General features: G+C 31.4%; 1 protein-coding gene across 3 annotated transcripts in view; it reads left to right on the top strand.

The window, feature by feature from the left end:
* Positions 1 to 17,166, top strand: part of LOC118190076 (poly [ADP-ribose] polymerase tankyrase-like) — a 346,106-nt gene that overhangs the window by 118,956 nt on the left and 209,984 nt on the right. For all 3 annotated transcript variants that reach the window (XM_085816925.1, XM_085816923.1, XM_085816924.1), the window contains exons 3-5: positions 3,523 to 4,195; positions 5,428 to 5,547; positions 6,625 to 6,786. In XM_085816925.1, the coding sequence (XP_085673051.1) occupies positions 3,523 to 4,195; positions 5,428 to 5,547; positions 6,625 to 6,786 (955 nt within the window). The remainder of the gene's footprint in view (positions 1 to 3,522; positions 4,196 to 5,427; positions 5,548 to 6,624; positions 6,787 to 17,166) is intronic.

Raw genomic sequence — 17,166 nt, 5'->3', positions numbered from 1 at the left:
TGCAGAGTAAAATTCTGTGCATGTTTTAAATTTAATGTTTGGTGTTCCCTTTAGGCATTTTTATGGTACATTTAAAAGCCATATGAAGGCTGGCCGCATAGCGGCTAGTATAAAATATTATAAGTGGTTGCATTTCATTCATAAGAATAAAATACACACATTTTAACTCATTTATCAACTCCTGCTTTGGTCAACTTATAATTAAGAATTAGTTTGATTTTCTCCTTGCATTCTCAGGACACGCCAAATCATCCACAGGGTTTTTCTCTCTTTTTTTAGTATTTTATTTTTAGTAATTTGATATTAGAATTTGTGCATTTGACCTAAGTATATTTGCGCATTTGACAAGTTCTTACAATTATTGTTTACATTGTTAAGAATGTTTTTGAAATTTATGTTAAGTTGCTTTCCCCCATTGTTATAGTAATAAATGTAATTTTATCTGCAATAAATAATCAGCTAGTTGAATGAAAATTTTATTTGAGTTCTCAATATAACCATCAGATGTTTGTCAATCTCTGAAGAAATGTTTTTCAGGTAATTTGGTCCATGAAGCTGGTTTCTGGCATAAATATCCATGTAGTTGTTCTAAAATATGCTAGCATTGATAATTTTAAATAGATGCTATATTTGCTATGCATTTAATCTAGGAGCAGCACCATCTAAAAGAGTAACTTTTCATCCGTTATTTTGAACTCACTGGTACTGTAACAGCCTTGGCAGACTGTACGTAAACAGCAATATTATAAAGAGCTTATTTAGAGAAAAAGGTTTCATTTGATGGATTGCATACTTAATCAAACTGATTAAAAGAAACATAAAAATTAAACAAATTAAGCATGGTCTAGAATATAATATCATACGTGAAATAAAATGTCAATGAAAATGGCACACATGCAATTGTAAAAGGTGAGTTTAATGAGAAAGATGTGGCTATTATCTTCAGCGCGCAGAAATGTGTATCAGAAATTCTAAAGCTATGCTTATTTTAAAATTGTTTTGTGACATTGCTATTGAACTGAATTTTATGGTTTAAGTGCAAAAAACATGATATTTAATAAATAAAGGTAACACACAAAATGTTATGGACGTAATTTAAAATCTGAAACATTTCAGATTGTTTTATTGATATAATTCAAAATGTTTCTTGGCAGACTTCTCGCCTTGTCAAAATCTGATAAAATCCATTCCACATTTAAAGTTCCATTTAGGATAAAAAAATTTGGTACTATTCGGTTTTGAGGACCGTAAAAAATGGCAGCGGAAATGTATGCGCAAAAGCACCAAATCTAAACGCGCCCATTCAACAGCGCGTCAAATCTAGTGTACACGCTGATTTCAGATTGCATAAGTTTATATACTTCTATATTTCTTAAGATGTCATTGAAATACTAGTTTAATTTTTAAATCCTTTTTTTTTATTTTAAATCCCTTTTTAATATCCTATGGATTTAACAATTTGGGAATTGCCCATGACGAAAAGTCGGCAATAGAATTTTGGGTAAAGTGCAGAATCCCCCATTGTTTGATGCGTTTTTAAGAATTGCACATACTCAGTATCCTTGTGCACATCGACCTATTTTAACTTTAAAAAAAATCCCAGAATTGCACAAAAATGGCACTGCACACACCCTTGGCTTTATCTATGTAATTTTATTCACTTAAAAATCCACCTATTTTCACTTAAAAAGTAAAAGAAAATTGGCAAAAATTCAATTGTTTTTACCCTTGTAAAAAGCGGCAAACAAATACGTGAGCGATTCTGCACTTTACCGAGAATATTTTCAAAGAAAAGGCATCATTCATTATAGAAAATTACGTTTGAACAACCAACGAATGCTTTAGCGATAAGTCGGTAGCGAAATAGCAATGCAGGCATCCATTCAGTTATGTTTAGCAATTTTTATATAAATTATAATAATGATCTGAAATAGTTATTTACTCTTATGCTTCCATTCAGTCATGTTTAGTATTTTTCATATAAATTATAATAATAAAAAAGTATTATATGAAATTAACCTTTCATCTAAATTAAAACATCAATCTTAGATAGTTATTTACTATTATACTTCCTTTCTTTCCGCAATTATTAGGGTTGCCATAATTATGTTTGGCAGCATTGGCATCAACAATAGTTTGGCGATTTTTTACGGCCCTCGAAACCAAATAGTACCAAAAATTCTTATATATTTTAAAAGTGAGCAGACCTTCGTGAAATATCTAGCATCTCCAATTTCACAGCAGCTGCCTCAGAGGTCGAAGTTTTCAAGATTTAATCTTTTAAAGCATGCAGGAAAACAACCATGACCTGATAAAATTTAATTTAAATCTATGTCACTATATGTTTATTCTTTTTTATTTATTTATTTTTTTTTATTTTTTTTATTTTTTTTTTTATTTTTTTTTTTTTTTTTTTTACTGTAAACAGTCTCATATAGTTTTACTCTATTTAGTCATTTTAAATATTGAAATCTTATTTTGTAAGAAGTGCAGTAAAAATTCTACTCTATTATTAAAAACAGTTTTCTGATAATATTATGTAGTGATGTTAATTATTTTGTCAGAAATATAAGCTAGATCAAGCCTTGTTGACCTATGACTCATGGGTCATGAGTGACCCACTTAAATTCCGAAAATAAAGCATATAAAAATAAATTATAAAAAATAAATACAAAATAAGAATACTTAAAAAATAAATTGAAAATAAATAGTATAATTTTTTTAATTACCAAGTTGCAGTAATGAACATACAGTTTTTATTTTTAAAAATAAAAATTGTAATATAATTTAAAGGAGAAATTGACAAGTTTGGCAACTCATATCCATAATCCATAATTCCAAAAAACATTCCAAAAATTTCCGTTTCATCTACATTCGGTTCAACTTATAAACGTGAAGAAATACTGTCAGGCATAAAATTTATTTTAAGTAAGAACAGGAGCAGCTTGATTACTGAAATTTCAGATGCTTGTACTCTCCTAAGATGAGTAATTAGGCAAAATTGATATCACAAGTTCTTCATCTGGAAAGTTATAGATTTTAAAGAGAAAAATAAAATTCATGCAGTTATGTTTGGTTTTATAACAATTAGTTTTAGAATTTTAATTTTTATATTTTAAGTGTAAAACATATTGTAATTATTTTCTCAATAAAAATGTACCTTATTATTATTCACAAAGAAAGACTGTTATAAAATGAAAGCATCACTGAACAAAAGTGTCTAGTTAACACACGTTTTGGTTCATTTTAACCTGAAGCCCAAAAAAGGTTATGCTTGAGCTAGATGATAGATTTGAAAATATGGAATGTGAATTCTGAATGCATTGAAATTCTTAAAAGTAACTTTTTCTTCAAAGTATTGGCATTTTAATTTGCACCTTAACTAATATTTTTTAATAATGATAACTATTAAAAACATTAAGATGTTTGTAATTATATAAATAATTGTCATTCTTATTACTTTTGTTATTATTTCTGTTTACTATGTGGCTACTTCAGATACTAAGAATTGTTTATTTGCAGTGCTCCCCAAAAGCTGAAAAACACATGGCAAAATCTTTGCCCACTCAGGAAGTGAAGAAACCTCGACAGGCTTCCAGCAACAGTAAAGGAAGTCGAGCTCGTAGAAGTACTCCATCTCTCCCTCCTAATTCTACTTCCTCTGTATCTCCTCCATCAGAGAGGCGAGCAACCCGGAATCTGCCTCCATCTCCTGCAAAACAAGCTACACGGACACTCACTGCAGCTGAGCGCAAATCAATAAAAAATACTGCCCCCATTCCTGCCACAAACACTCAGTCTAGTAAGAAAGCATCACAACCTCCCGTCCTGAGCCGAGAGGTATCAGGTGCAGTAAGTGGAGGAGTTCCTGTTTTGTCACAAGAAATTCCAGCTGCAACTACATCTAATTCAAAACCCGTTAAACATGTACAGCAGTCACCAGTTCATTCTTCACCGCCATTACTCAAATCACAAAAGAGACAATTGAAAAGGCATTCTGAAACTTCTGCAGCTGAATTGGATGCAGCTTCGTCTAGGGCCAGCAAGCGCGTGCGCCTTCAGCATCAACCTTTTCAATCTCCGCCACCTCCAAGTATAATACCAGCCATTTTGCGACAGCAAATCCCTAAAACACCAGAAGATAAGATTGTTGTGTTTCAGAAGGGCGAATTTTTGGCTGTACGAAATGAAAATGGTATGATTTTATTCTACTGTTGTAAACATGTTTGATATGCAGGGAGAGGTATGCTAATTTCTTTTGTTATTTGCTGTAAATGGTTTTTTTCCCCTCATCTCATTTTGAAAACTCATTTCAAGATTTGAAGTGCGAGTCAGAAAACTAAGTATGAAAATCATGAACAAAATTATAAGATTCTTCCTTTTTTCTTCTTTTGGCATTTTTTATCAGTATTATTTGCAGCAGTAACTGATTTTGGTCCATACAGTCAATGCTTAAGGCAGTCATTTACTTACAGAAAATAATGGTTACTTATGGAAAACCACGGTTTCTTGCTCAAAGTTTAAAAAGCTTGTCATTAATGAGAACAATTTAAACATCTGCCAGATCAAGGAAATGTTCTACTGTTATTATTTGACACTTTCTAGTGCCTAAAAGTTATGGCATATACAGATAGATAAATAATGTAAAATGCATGTTTACAAGGATTTAAAAAAAGAAAAAAATTCAACCTTTACATTTTGCAAGATTTTTATTCACCATTTTATTAGAGAGTGATTGTGGCACATTTGAAATATAATAGTTCATTTCAGTGAACTATTCTATTCTATATTTCAATGAACTAGAAACAGAGGAGTAAATGCATTATCAGTTTATGTAGGTAGACAATGATGGCAATTCTATTTTATGTATTAGATATCCGTATTGATTATCTTCACTTGCAGTGCTTTAATAGTAATCCAATAGAATATTTCTTGTGAAACGTTGCAATATTAACTTTTGGAGAACAATTAAAGAATATTTGAATTTTACTTTACTGCATAAATGCTCGAGTTTCTCTAAATTATTTTGTTGTAAACTGATTGATACATTTAATGCGTTTGTAAAAGTTACTAAATAATAATAGTATTGGACAAGAAAGCAAAGTAAAACTTCTGCAAAGTAAAATAAATATTAAATAATAATAATTTTTATAAATTGAAGTTTATATAAAGAAAGAGAATAACATTTTTAATTATTAAAACATATTTTATTTTTGGTTAAGTTTGGGAATGTTTCATAATTTTGTTAGTTTTGTAAGTTCACTTTTTTTTTTCTGATTTTCATGATGGTATCTGCTTACATCTTATATATATATATATATATATATATATATATATGATATATATATGTGTGTGTGTGTTTGTGTGTGGGTATGTATACATAATGTATTTTTTAATTCCATGTGCCATTTCCCTCTTTTTTTCTAGGAAGCTTTTTTGTATGTAGAACTGCGCAGAATGTGTATAAAAGCAGCAAAAGATTTAAAATACAGTGGATGAGTGACAAAGAACCAGATATTTATATTCCTGATTTTTATGACCAAACAGGTTTGTTTGTGCTTGATTTTCTATTAATTCATTTTTGTCTTTCTTTAATATGAGTGAAATAGTGTATCTTCCTGGTCAGCTGCATTTAGTACAATTGTATAACTGTGTTGTTTTTTCATTGTCATGAAATATGTGAAGGAGTAAAGTGAAATAAATTGTTACACTCTTATTTCTGACATGAAGCAAAAGCTTAAAAATTTGTCAGTTTATATGTAGTTTTAAAAGCCATTAATAAAGGTATAAGATGCATTCTGCATTGTTTTTTTGAAAGGTGGTTGGTTCGAAAGTTGCTTTTACAAATTTACTTGTGATTAAGTACTTTACAAAAGTGCCGCCCACATGGTATAATGGTTAATGACGTCGACTACTGTATTGATGGGCCTAGGTTTAAATCCCAGAGAATGCATGGATATTTATTTATAAGTGTATAGTGTCTGTGTGGCAAAGGGATACTCAAAATACACTGTAAACTGAAAATCCTCCCTAGTGGTTATGTTAGGGTAAGAGGGATAGAAGACCCACCGTGGGGTGCTCTTCCTGAAAATTGGGGTGGAGCTATGCCATTAGTGTGGTGGGACTACTTGTACAACTTGTAATGATTGTCAGACTACCCTCTGAGATGTTGTTTAAAATTAAGGTGAAGCTGCACGGTTAATGCAGTGGGACTGCACATGTATAACCAGTGGTGAAATTTTAGTGTCCCATCCACTTATACCTGCAATTGTACTTCATAAAAGCGTAAGTTTGTGCCTTGCACTGCAATCACATGTATAATGTGTAAATGTTATGCTGAACATAATTTGTTACATAATACTTTTTCTCTTAACTGAAATTGCTGTTTAAGATCATGTATTAATGCTTGGAAATAAGTGATTTTTATAATGTAAATGATAAATTTAATTTTTTAATGCAAGACATTCAATAGAAGCTAATAAATAAAGTAGTATATTAGTTAATGCCATATGTAATGGATAGTATCAATTTGAGAGACTTTGTATTTATATTATTTGAATGATAAATGTTCTCAGATTTAAATAATAAACATTCTTAGATTACCAATTCTGATTTTTATTTTAGATTTTGAATGTGTGTTAACCAACCTGAGGTTAAAACGTGTAGATAAAAATAAGTATATGCTTCCCAGTGATGAGCGCCAACGGACATTAAATATTTTGCAAAGAGCTCTCAATGTTGAAAATGGCTTGGATATATCTACCTTACAAGTCACTACTGACGGAGGTGAGTTTTTATTATTGTTTATATTCATTTTAACAGTTTTGCACTTTCACTTAATGATCATGCATCCTTGAAGTTGGGTTAGTGCTGCATTTTAAATTCAATTTATTTTTGCTAATTATTTTCATGCCACTTGAAGCTCATGCTTTGTGAGTACAGGCGTGATCTTCGAGAGGGAGAAGGCCATGACACTTTATAACATAGCGGAGCCTTCCACCTGATGTTATCGTCGGAAAGTCATCTGGATTTTTAAATTTTCGCCGGTAATATTACTTTATCATGTTGTTTAGTTAATTAAAATAGCCGAAAGAAAGGAGGCTTTATATAAATTATTTTCACTTTTTACGCTTTTGACAGATATTTTAATTAATTTTCTGCATAAATATAATTGAAAGAGCCGAAGAACAAACGAACATTTTGCAAAAATTTAAATGCTGATTGAAAATTGCCACTGTCATGATAAATTGCGAAGGGGTTCTCAAGATAATAATTAATATTTTACCTACGCTCAACTATTAATTTATTCGCGTTTCAAAGCAAAATATATAACCATCAATATCAAAATACCATATTTTTATATCTCCAACGTATGCAAATGAAATACTATATAAATTAGCTAATAAATGTGATAAAAATATTTCATACAAGAAACATACCTAAATTTCGTTACAAAAAAGCCTTCCAACATTTGTATTTGAAATGAGATAACCAAACAAACAACATAAACAACTGGCAATATTAAAAATAAATAAATAAATAAATAAACTATGCAGTGTTTGAAAGTTACCAGAAAAAGTAACAGAACTATTATTTCCAGTTCTCTCTACTTTGCAAAGATGTAGTTTTGCTGGCTTGCTTTCTATCTCAACAGTATCAAAAATGTAAATCTTCTGTAGAAAAGCACGACTAGAGTGCCAAGTGATTGTGGCCACAAGTATCAGTTGCAAATATAAATGGAATTAAAACTGCCTCGGCTGCCAAATTCTTTAGATAAGTTAACATTATTAGCATACTATGCAATCAAAATTCTTCTTCAGTATGGATCTAAACAAGCATCGACACTGCTCGGGCTTTTCCTTGTGCTTTTAGTATTTCATATATATATATATATATATATATATATATATATATATATATATATATATATATATACACTTGTTTTAGACAATGGCAGATTCTCATGGCCATTTTATTCTTTTTTTTTTTTTTTTTTCAAATCATTAACATTCCTTTGAATACTGCACAGAAATGATTTGAATAATATACACAATAGTAAGAATTGCACATTTAAATCTGCTCTTCATTAAATAGCATGCAACAAAAAGTTTTTTCCCATTTATCATGAATTTTATTGCTATCACAAGCATGTACAAAACATAGCAATGAAAATGAAATGTATAACTTGCAACATTTGTATTCATACCAATATTTGTATTACAAATTCCAAGAGAAAAATAACAGAACTGCACTTTGCACTTAATGTAAAATTTAATGTTTGTTAAATATTGTATCATTAAAAATGCAATAATTATGGATTGGAATATTTAGTAGTATTGCTGATGTTTCTTAACACCATTTCTTTCAATTATATACAGGTGTATATACATATTTTTAGCTTCTAAATTTTAGGATAATGGGAATTACGATTATCATTTATATGCTTATTATTTTTTTATTGCCAGTTGTGTAGGTTGTTTGTTAGGTTTTCTCATTTCAAATATGAATGTTGAAAAGCTTTTTTGTTATAAGTTTTAGGTATGTTTCTTGTATGAAATATTTTTATCACATTTATTAGCTAATTTATATAGTATTTCATTTACATATGTTGGAGATATAGAAGATAGTTATATATTTTGCTCTGAAACATGAATAAATTAATACTTGATCTAAGGTAAAATATTAATTATTATCTTAAGAACCCCTTCTCAATTTATCATGACAGTGGCAATTTTCAATCAGCATTTAAATTTTTGTAAAATGTTTGTTTGTGCTTCGGTTCTTTCAATTATATTTATGCACAAAGTGAATTAAATTATCTGTAAAAAGCCTAAAAAGTGAAAATAATTTATATAAAGCCTCCTTTCTTTCAGCTATTTTAATTAACTAAGCACATGATAAAGTTATATTTCCGATGAAAATTTAAAAATCCAGATGACTTTCTTATGATAGCATTGGATGGAAAGCTCCACCATGTTTATAAAGAGTCATGGCCGTCTCCCTGTCGAAAGTCACGGTACAGGTATGGCAGTCCCGATGTTCCTTACCCCGATCATGATCCTGGAGCATGCAGGATCTTTCTGTTCTACCTATCTCCTTTTCATGTTCCTCTTCACATCTTTAGTACTTTCAGCTTTATTTTCTTTGTTTCTTCTTCAGAGATTGGGGCTCATTGTAAGATGCTATTACAGCCATTATATAAAGCTTCGAGAGATTAGGAAACTGCACACGTATTTGTCGAGCATGGAGACCTGTGTCGTTGCAAAGGAGGGTCCTGGTAGTTGAGGGGTGAGGTACTGTCCCCAATGTGCTGCTTTAGCTAAACAGTAGATACTTAATTGTTCTCACTGGTGTTCAGACTCTAGTATCGGCAGCTTAAGGATTAGCTTTTAGTTTATGTATAAGTCCAGCTAGCATTAACACAGGCTTGTTGGGCTCCGTAGTGGGTGGAGCAAACACACCCAAATTTTATTTTTTCTCATTCTGTTTCACTTTAAATTTTTCAATTTATATGATTCCAAAACCAGACATGGAAATCACACTGAATACTAAAAAACTGACATATCTGCAGTAAAGAGCATACACACCGTACAAAATGAAGACTAATATTTATTCATGTTTTCTAGTTATAACTAGCCATTCTGGCAAATATCAAAAGATGTCTCGTTTCCTAATAAGCAAACAGTACATACATTCATGCATTGGTCAGCCAGGGAACATAAATTGACTCTGTTTTGGATATTCATGCATTGAATTGATACCAGTTCAGCCACCCAGTCTGCTTCTTTTTTACTTCAAACCAAACTCGACAAACTGTTTAACTCTAGCGCATAGCATACTCAATTTTTCTCAGGATGTAATTTCAGGAAGTCAATCTTCAGTTTCTTTCAGAAGAATGGTTTGTCTCTGAGTTTGCTGATTAATGTTGGTGGTGCTAGCAGATTAAGATGCGAAAAAATGGATTAACGCAAAATAAGTGATCCTTGTTCTGCCTAAGGATATAAAGGCTGGGTATCTTGATTTTCCTGTAAGACCATATATTCCAAATGCTATGTGATGTTTCCAATGTCATCGTTTTGGCCATTCCAAGATATCCTGTCATTTCAACCTAACATGCACTCAATGGTTAATCACAATGAAAATTGCACCACTGTGCCATTGTGTAGAAATTGCAAGGGGAAACACCCAGCACTATGCTTTTGTTGAAAGTGGAAATCTGAAAAAAAAAAAAAAAAAAAAAAGGTTCAGGCAGCAAAAGTAACAAGGAATGTATCTTTTGGTGAAACCAGAAGAATAGTTCAAAATTCATATTGAGTAAATATAAATAAGTCTTTCTCTTGTGCTGTAAAAGCAGTTAGGTTTATTGGTACTCAAACCTCTCTCAGTATACCTAAAGTTCCTCCATCAAGTGTCCAAGGACTTGCAGGAAATAATAAAAGCAACAAAACAAGAATCAATGCATATAATACCCTCTCCCTTCCAAAAGGAATGAAACTGTGGTTCGAAACAAAAAAATACTGCTAAAAAAGTAATTAAAAATCGAAGCATTAGCATCAGCTTAATAGTGGTTTCAGAATCTGTAGATTCAGATAATATGAAAGTGGGATTAGAAATTCCGAAGCATCTTCCATGCCAAATCAAACAACAGCACAGAGAGAATAAACATCATACATAATGGTCACCCTCATTTCACTCAATTGTTGCAGGTTCTACCAATATCTCGATGCCATTTAAATATGATTAATGTCCATCATACCTTGTGTTTGGTAGTCCAGGAAATGATGGTGAAGCAAGAGCAACAAACAAAGCTTCAGAGGTATTCCTTCAGGTGGAAATATAATCGTATTGGTGAGCGTAGGTGTGGAGATGTAGATTTCATTGTTTCACTTAATCTTCCATCTAATGTTCTCCCTTTGACAACATGCCTCTAAGCCATCAAATAAATTTTTTATAATCAGGTGTTTAATTTGCTCTAATTATTTATCATTTTATTGATCAGACAGATCTGAATGATCTTACAGAGCAGTTACCAGAACCTTTTTTAATGCTAGAGATTTCTGTGGTCATAGCCCTGTCTAGGATCTAAACTCTTGAGAGAGACAGATTGAGAAACAATTGAGATGACCTGTTTTGCTTGCTAAATGATGGTCAGGACACTTAACTTCCATCAGCCCACTAGAACTTCTCATACCATCAACCGTGCAATTTGTTCGATTCCACTCCTACCACATTGCTCATTTGGTGTTGGAAATTATCTGTATGGAAGCGATCATTTTCCAATCTTTATAATTTTTTTAGAAGTGCCAAATTCTGTCACTGAAAGACTTGTACATTTTATTTTTGGCACAGTAGATTGGGACCTTTTTTTTCCAGTAGACTATATCAATTTTAATTTTATTAAACTTAAATTTCAAATTATGAAATGAGATATCAAGTAAGTTTAATTAAAAAAGTAATATAAATACAAATATGCAATATAAATTAAAAATTAATATAAAATTTTAATAAAGTACAGCTGTGATTTTCACATAACTTAGCAGTTTGATATAATTTGAGGTGAAGAATGAAATATGGGGGGGAAAAATTGCCATGCCATTTAAGAAAAAGCCTGATTTTTTGTCAGAATACTCATATTAGAACAGTGTGATATATAAATCCAAATCCTAAGTTGTGCTTTCAAGACATGAAAAATGGAAGTATAATTTCATCGTTTGACTGTAGTTTCTCTAAAATGGGAGGTATAGGATTACCCCCTTTTTTTGACTCAGTGTACATTAGTTATAAATTTGATTTTTTCATGCTTAAAAGAGCTTTGATAAGCAAAAGCTTTCCTTTGCTGTTCAGGATTTTCTCAGTAAAAAAATGCAAGAAAATTAAAATATGAAAATAAGAAAAGAGCATAAAATTTAGAATATCCAATTAAGTGGCTCTCAACCACTTTTGTCCCATGCACTCCTTTCACTATTACCAGAAGATCATTCACCCTTTTTCCAAAACTCAATATATATACACAATTATTTAGATTTAGATTATTTTTATCATGTTTTATAAGTTAACAACAGAGTTATAGAAGATATTGATAAATATCAAAACTTGAATACCTGATAGCTACGTAAAAGACTGACTATATTTCCCTGCAAAACTATGAAATTCTCCCGATGGAAATTCTCCCAGCTGAAAACCCTTTAATTAAATTCGAATATTTTGCATCAGAATTGAATTAAAAATGGTTCAATAGCCTTAAACCGAGTTGCAAAAATCATCCTGTTTTTAAGATTTGAAAGTTGACAAATGTTTATTTTTTTTCTGTTTTCTTATCTGGTGAAGTATTGGAGTGAGCACCTTTTCCCTGTAACAGGTTCAGTGCCAATCATGTGCTGATCTGTGATGTGGCATTATCGCTGTAGAGCCAATCACTTGCTGATACATGGTGATGAGGGGTGATGCCTGAGATGTCAGCCATGGTCTGACATTGGAAAATCAGCACCTCATTGTTTATTCTCCATTTGCATTGGCATTGTGTTGAGTGTGTATGTGGTAGTGGCATGGAGTGAAGGTTAGGAACTAGCTGTAAATTTATGTGATTTCAAATTAATTTCTTTATTACTTGTTAAAAAATAATCTTTTAACATGAGTTATACAGATGATAATTCCGGCATTTATATCTAAAGAGAAGTGTGAAGTAAAAAGCCTTTAACATTTGATGAAATTTTAGATTTATTGGCTAAGCTTTTGGACAATTGCCCGAGTGATTTTTATTGTTACCGTGACAATGACGAGGAATTCTTTCTCTCAAAGATGCTCATGATATTTCGATTACAGGATTCTTGATGTAGGACACAGTGTTTGTAAAGACAGTTATTATGATAACTATAACTGGGGAAATGTTTTGCTGACAGAAAAATATTAGGCAATCAGAAAGAACAGTAAGATACGTAGCGAGAGAACTAAAAGGGCAAACTGCAGTAGAGTTATGCTAATGATGTAATAATTAAGACACAATAACACGCCGATTAAATACTAATTCAGAAGTCAAACAACAAAAATCAGCGTTATATTTACAATTTTTTTTTTTTTTTTTTTTTTTTTTTTTTACAAAATTTTGTAAATATAACGCTGATTTTTGTTGTTTGACTTCTGAATTAGATGTAATAATTGCCAAGTTGAAGGATTAAAAAGATTTCATTTACGTTTCATATTGCATTCTAATGAATACAAAAATGATACGTAGAAATGGGGGGGAGAAGGTAATGAAATTAAAACTAAATTCTGTAATTCAATATAATTAATTTATGGCAGACATTGATGAGCAAGATCAAATGCATGCCTGTTATCCATATAAAAGGACAACCTTTAGGTTGCTTACTAAAATAATTTTGGCTGTTTTACAAATGATTATGGATTCCCACTATGTCTATAGCAAATTTTGCATATTTGTCACTTTGACTTTCTTTTGTTGGTGATAAGATGTTGAGATTGATTGAAAGAGCGTCTGATCTTGCTCCTGTGTGATGATTCTGAATCGGCACTTGTGCTCAAATTCCAGAAAGAAAAGGAAGGCAGGAGGATACTATGCTAGCCGTGCAAAATTTGCTAATTCCCAAGGAAAACATAAGGATACCATCTCTGTCTACAAGTTCTGTCCATCTCTGTCTACACTCTTCGTGAAGTTTCTCCTGGCTCTTGTTCAAATTGTGCAAAGATAATACATGAATAACATTTTGAGATATACAGTACAAAGTCCATAATCCGGACTCGTCGGGACTTGGACGATTCCAGATTACGGTTTTTTTCCAGATTATAGATCATCAATTTAAATCTGGTAAGATGGCTTGCAGAAATTATACAATTAAAAATATGAAATGGTAATTTATGAAATAAAGAGCAATTATGATCTAAATTACAAAAAAATTTTTGTAAATTATCAAAATTTACAAAAAAAAAACACCTTAATATTTATTTGTTTAGTTTATTAAACATTTCTTTCAATGTAAGTTGTTTAAGTTGCTTCATTTTTTGTGCTAATACAGTCAAAAGTCTTTAATCCGGACTCGTCGGGACTTTGGCGATTCCGGATTATAGATCATCAGTTTAAATCTGGTAAGATGGCATGCAGAAATTATAAAATTAAAAATATGAAACCGTAGTTTATGAAATAAAGAGCAATAATGATCTAAAGGGTATCAAAGTTTACAGAAAAAAAGCTTAATATTTATTTTTTTACTTTATTAAACCTATTAAATTTTTTCCCTTACATTTGGCTATACATCTACAAACAAAACTTAACACACGAATAATATGAATATAGTTATTACTAATGTTAAGAATATGATCTAAAACAAGGGAGTTGGAGTTAACATTTAGGTTAACTAAGTCATTATCCATAAGTTTGAGTTCTTATACGTATTCCACATCATCCATATCAGATGAAATTACTTCACAAGGATTAATCAAAAATCTCTCCTTAGTCAAGAAAGTTGGTCCATACCACCATAAATCATTATGAAGAAGATTTTTAGGTTCAGCTCCACGTGATATTAAATAAGCTGGATTATTGTGAGTGCTAACGTGCTACCATTCATGAACAGCAGTCATGCTGCAAATAACATGCACTCTATTAGCAACAAATGTCTTTAGTTGATGGGGTTCCTTCTTAATCCGTGCTAACACTATTGACGAATCAGTGCAGTAATACACCTTGACTATAGGCAGCTGAATGGCCTCTAATATTTTTTTCATTAGTTTTACCAACAGAACTGCAGCACAAAGTTCCAAACGAGGAATGGTAATTGACTTCAAAGGTGACATGCAAGACTTGCTGCACAGAAGTCTTGATGAACATTCATTCGAAGATGACATACATTTCAGATAAATTGCTGCAACATAGGCTTTCTGATTAGCATCACAGAATCCTATAATTTCTATTTGTTGTAATCCATTGGTTAGAACAAATCTAGGGATGTGATAATCGTTGACTATTTTTAGATTATGCAGAAATTCCTTCCATTCTTCAAAGTAATTTTTAGGAAGAGGTGTATTCCAATTTAATTTTAGAAGCCAAAAGTTTTGTAGAAATATTTTAGCTTTTGTTGTAACAGGTCCAATTAAACCTAACAGGTCAAAGAGGCGACCTATTGTTGATAAGACATCTCTTTTCCTTCCTGTTTCTTCAATGTCAGGTATCTTTAAATCGTAAGAAAAACAGTATGTATACATATTCCATGACATTCCTAAGGTCTTTGTAATCTGAGGCTTATCCGTAACTTGAAAGGAATAATCCTGAGTTCCAATTTCTGTATTCTTCAATAATTCTGTATCATTTGAGCACCATTTATGTAACTGCATTCCACCACGTTCTAGAAGAAATGTTATCTGTGTCTGCAACTCCTTGGCTTCTTGCAGTGTATTAGCTCCAGTGATAATGTCGTCTACTTAACTGTCCTTCAGTATGGCTCTTGAGGCATGAGGACAGTCAGTCACTTCATCCATTGCTAACTGCTTCAGGACCCTTGTTGCAAGGAATGTTGCACTTTCTGTTCCGTATGTTACAGTCCTTAAACGATAAGTGTGCACAGGACTACCAACTGATTCTTTCCACAAGATCAACTGTAGGTTTTGTTGAGATGGTTCAATAAGTATTTGTCTGTACATCTTCTGAACATCAGCTCCTAATGCATAGTTGTACTTTCAAAATCAAATAATAATAGAAAATAAATCTTCTTAAGGTATTCGCCCTCTCATTAATATTGAATTAAGTGATTTTTCATTGCTAGTAGCGGCTGATGCATTAAACAAACGCAAAGCTTGGTAGAGGTTTTTTTCTAGCCGATAAACTCCATGATGACTAAGATAATTGCAAGTTGATGTTTCAATTTCTTGAACTTCTTCCATGTGATTTAGATCCTTATATTCCTTGATTTATGTAATGTTTTCATATTCGAATCGCTTTCTAGTTGATTCCACACTTGATGCAATCTTTTCTCAGCTACCGTTTTCGATTCTCCTAATTCTACACCTTCCCTTATGGGTAAATGAACTACATATCTTCCATTATTTTGTCTGTAGTGAGTACGCTTGAAATGCTCTTCACAGTATTTTTCTTTTTTCACTCAAAGCATCCTCGATATTTTCAATGGATTCAACTTCCCAAAATCTTTCAAATTTTCTTCAACTCTTTCTTCACTATTTAGAACTAAACCACAATAATTTACTTCTGAGTTACTCTTGCATGCACCAGAGGCGATATATTCAAAAACTATTTCTTGGAATATCAACAGTTGATTTTCTAATTGAAAATGTCCTTGTTTTAAAATCTCAAAGAACAATTCATCTTCTAATAACATATCTATTTTGTTAGGTGTTCCAAATTGCGGATCCGCCAATTCAATATCAATGGGAATATTTAATGACTGCACATCTGAACTCCTTGATGGAGTTACACTGGTTATTTTAGATATAACCAAACAATTAACTAATCTTACATATGTGAAATCCTTATTCGAAATCTGTACATCTAGTTGATAATTAATATTTATAACTTTCTCATTAATTACAGATACAGATGCATAAATTCTTTCTTTCTTTATATTTAACAAATTGGCAACTCCTTCACACAGGAAACAACTCATGCTGCCATATTGCGCAAACTGGAATTCTTTTTCCTTCTTAATTGCAAATATGCTAATAATACTATAAAATAATGCATAAAATGCTAATAATACATAGCATTTTTATGCTAATAATACATAAAAATATGCTAATCTCCCTGTCAAAAGACAACTTGATTGATTTTTATTAGAGACATCTGCATTCTTGTTTATAATTTTGTCCATGTTTCCGTTTTTGTTTTGTCTAGCTTTTGTTGGATGGCGCCATTTCTGAGTAGGGGATGTATTAATGAATGATGTTTTTTATGGCATTCCGAACATCTGAACTTAGAATTGCATTTTGCGATTAAATGCTCCTTACTGAGACAGTTTAAACACAATTTATGGTTTTTAACTATTTCATATCTTTGATTTGGATTTAATTTAAAAAATGAATTACATTTATGCAGTGGATGATTATTATTTTTACATATAACACAAATCGAAACACTATCGGTTTTAACCATCAGAGCCTTTGATTTCAAATTTTGCTCTAATGGATATTTCATTTTATTAGTAC

Source organism: Stegodyphus dumicola, chromosome 5, assembly GCF_044657685.1.
Source record: "Stegodyphus dumicola isolate Sdum_Otavi_A_Nest chromosome 5, ASM4465768v1".
NCBI classification, from domain to species: Eukaryota; Metazoa; Arthropoda; class Arachnida; order Araneae; family Eresidae; genus Stegodyphus; species Stegodyphus dumicola.
This window is presented reverse-complemented; position numbering and strand designations above follow the sequence as displayed.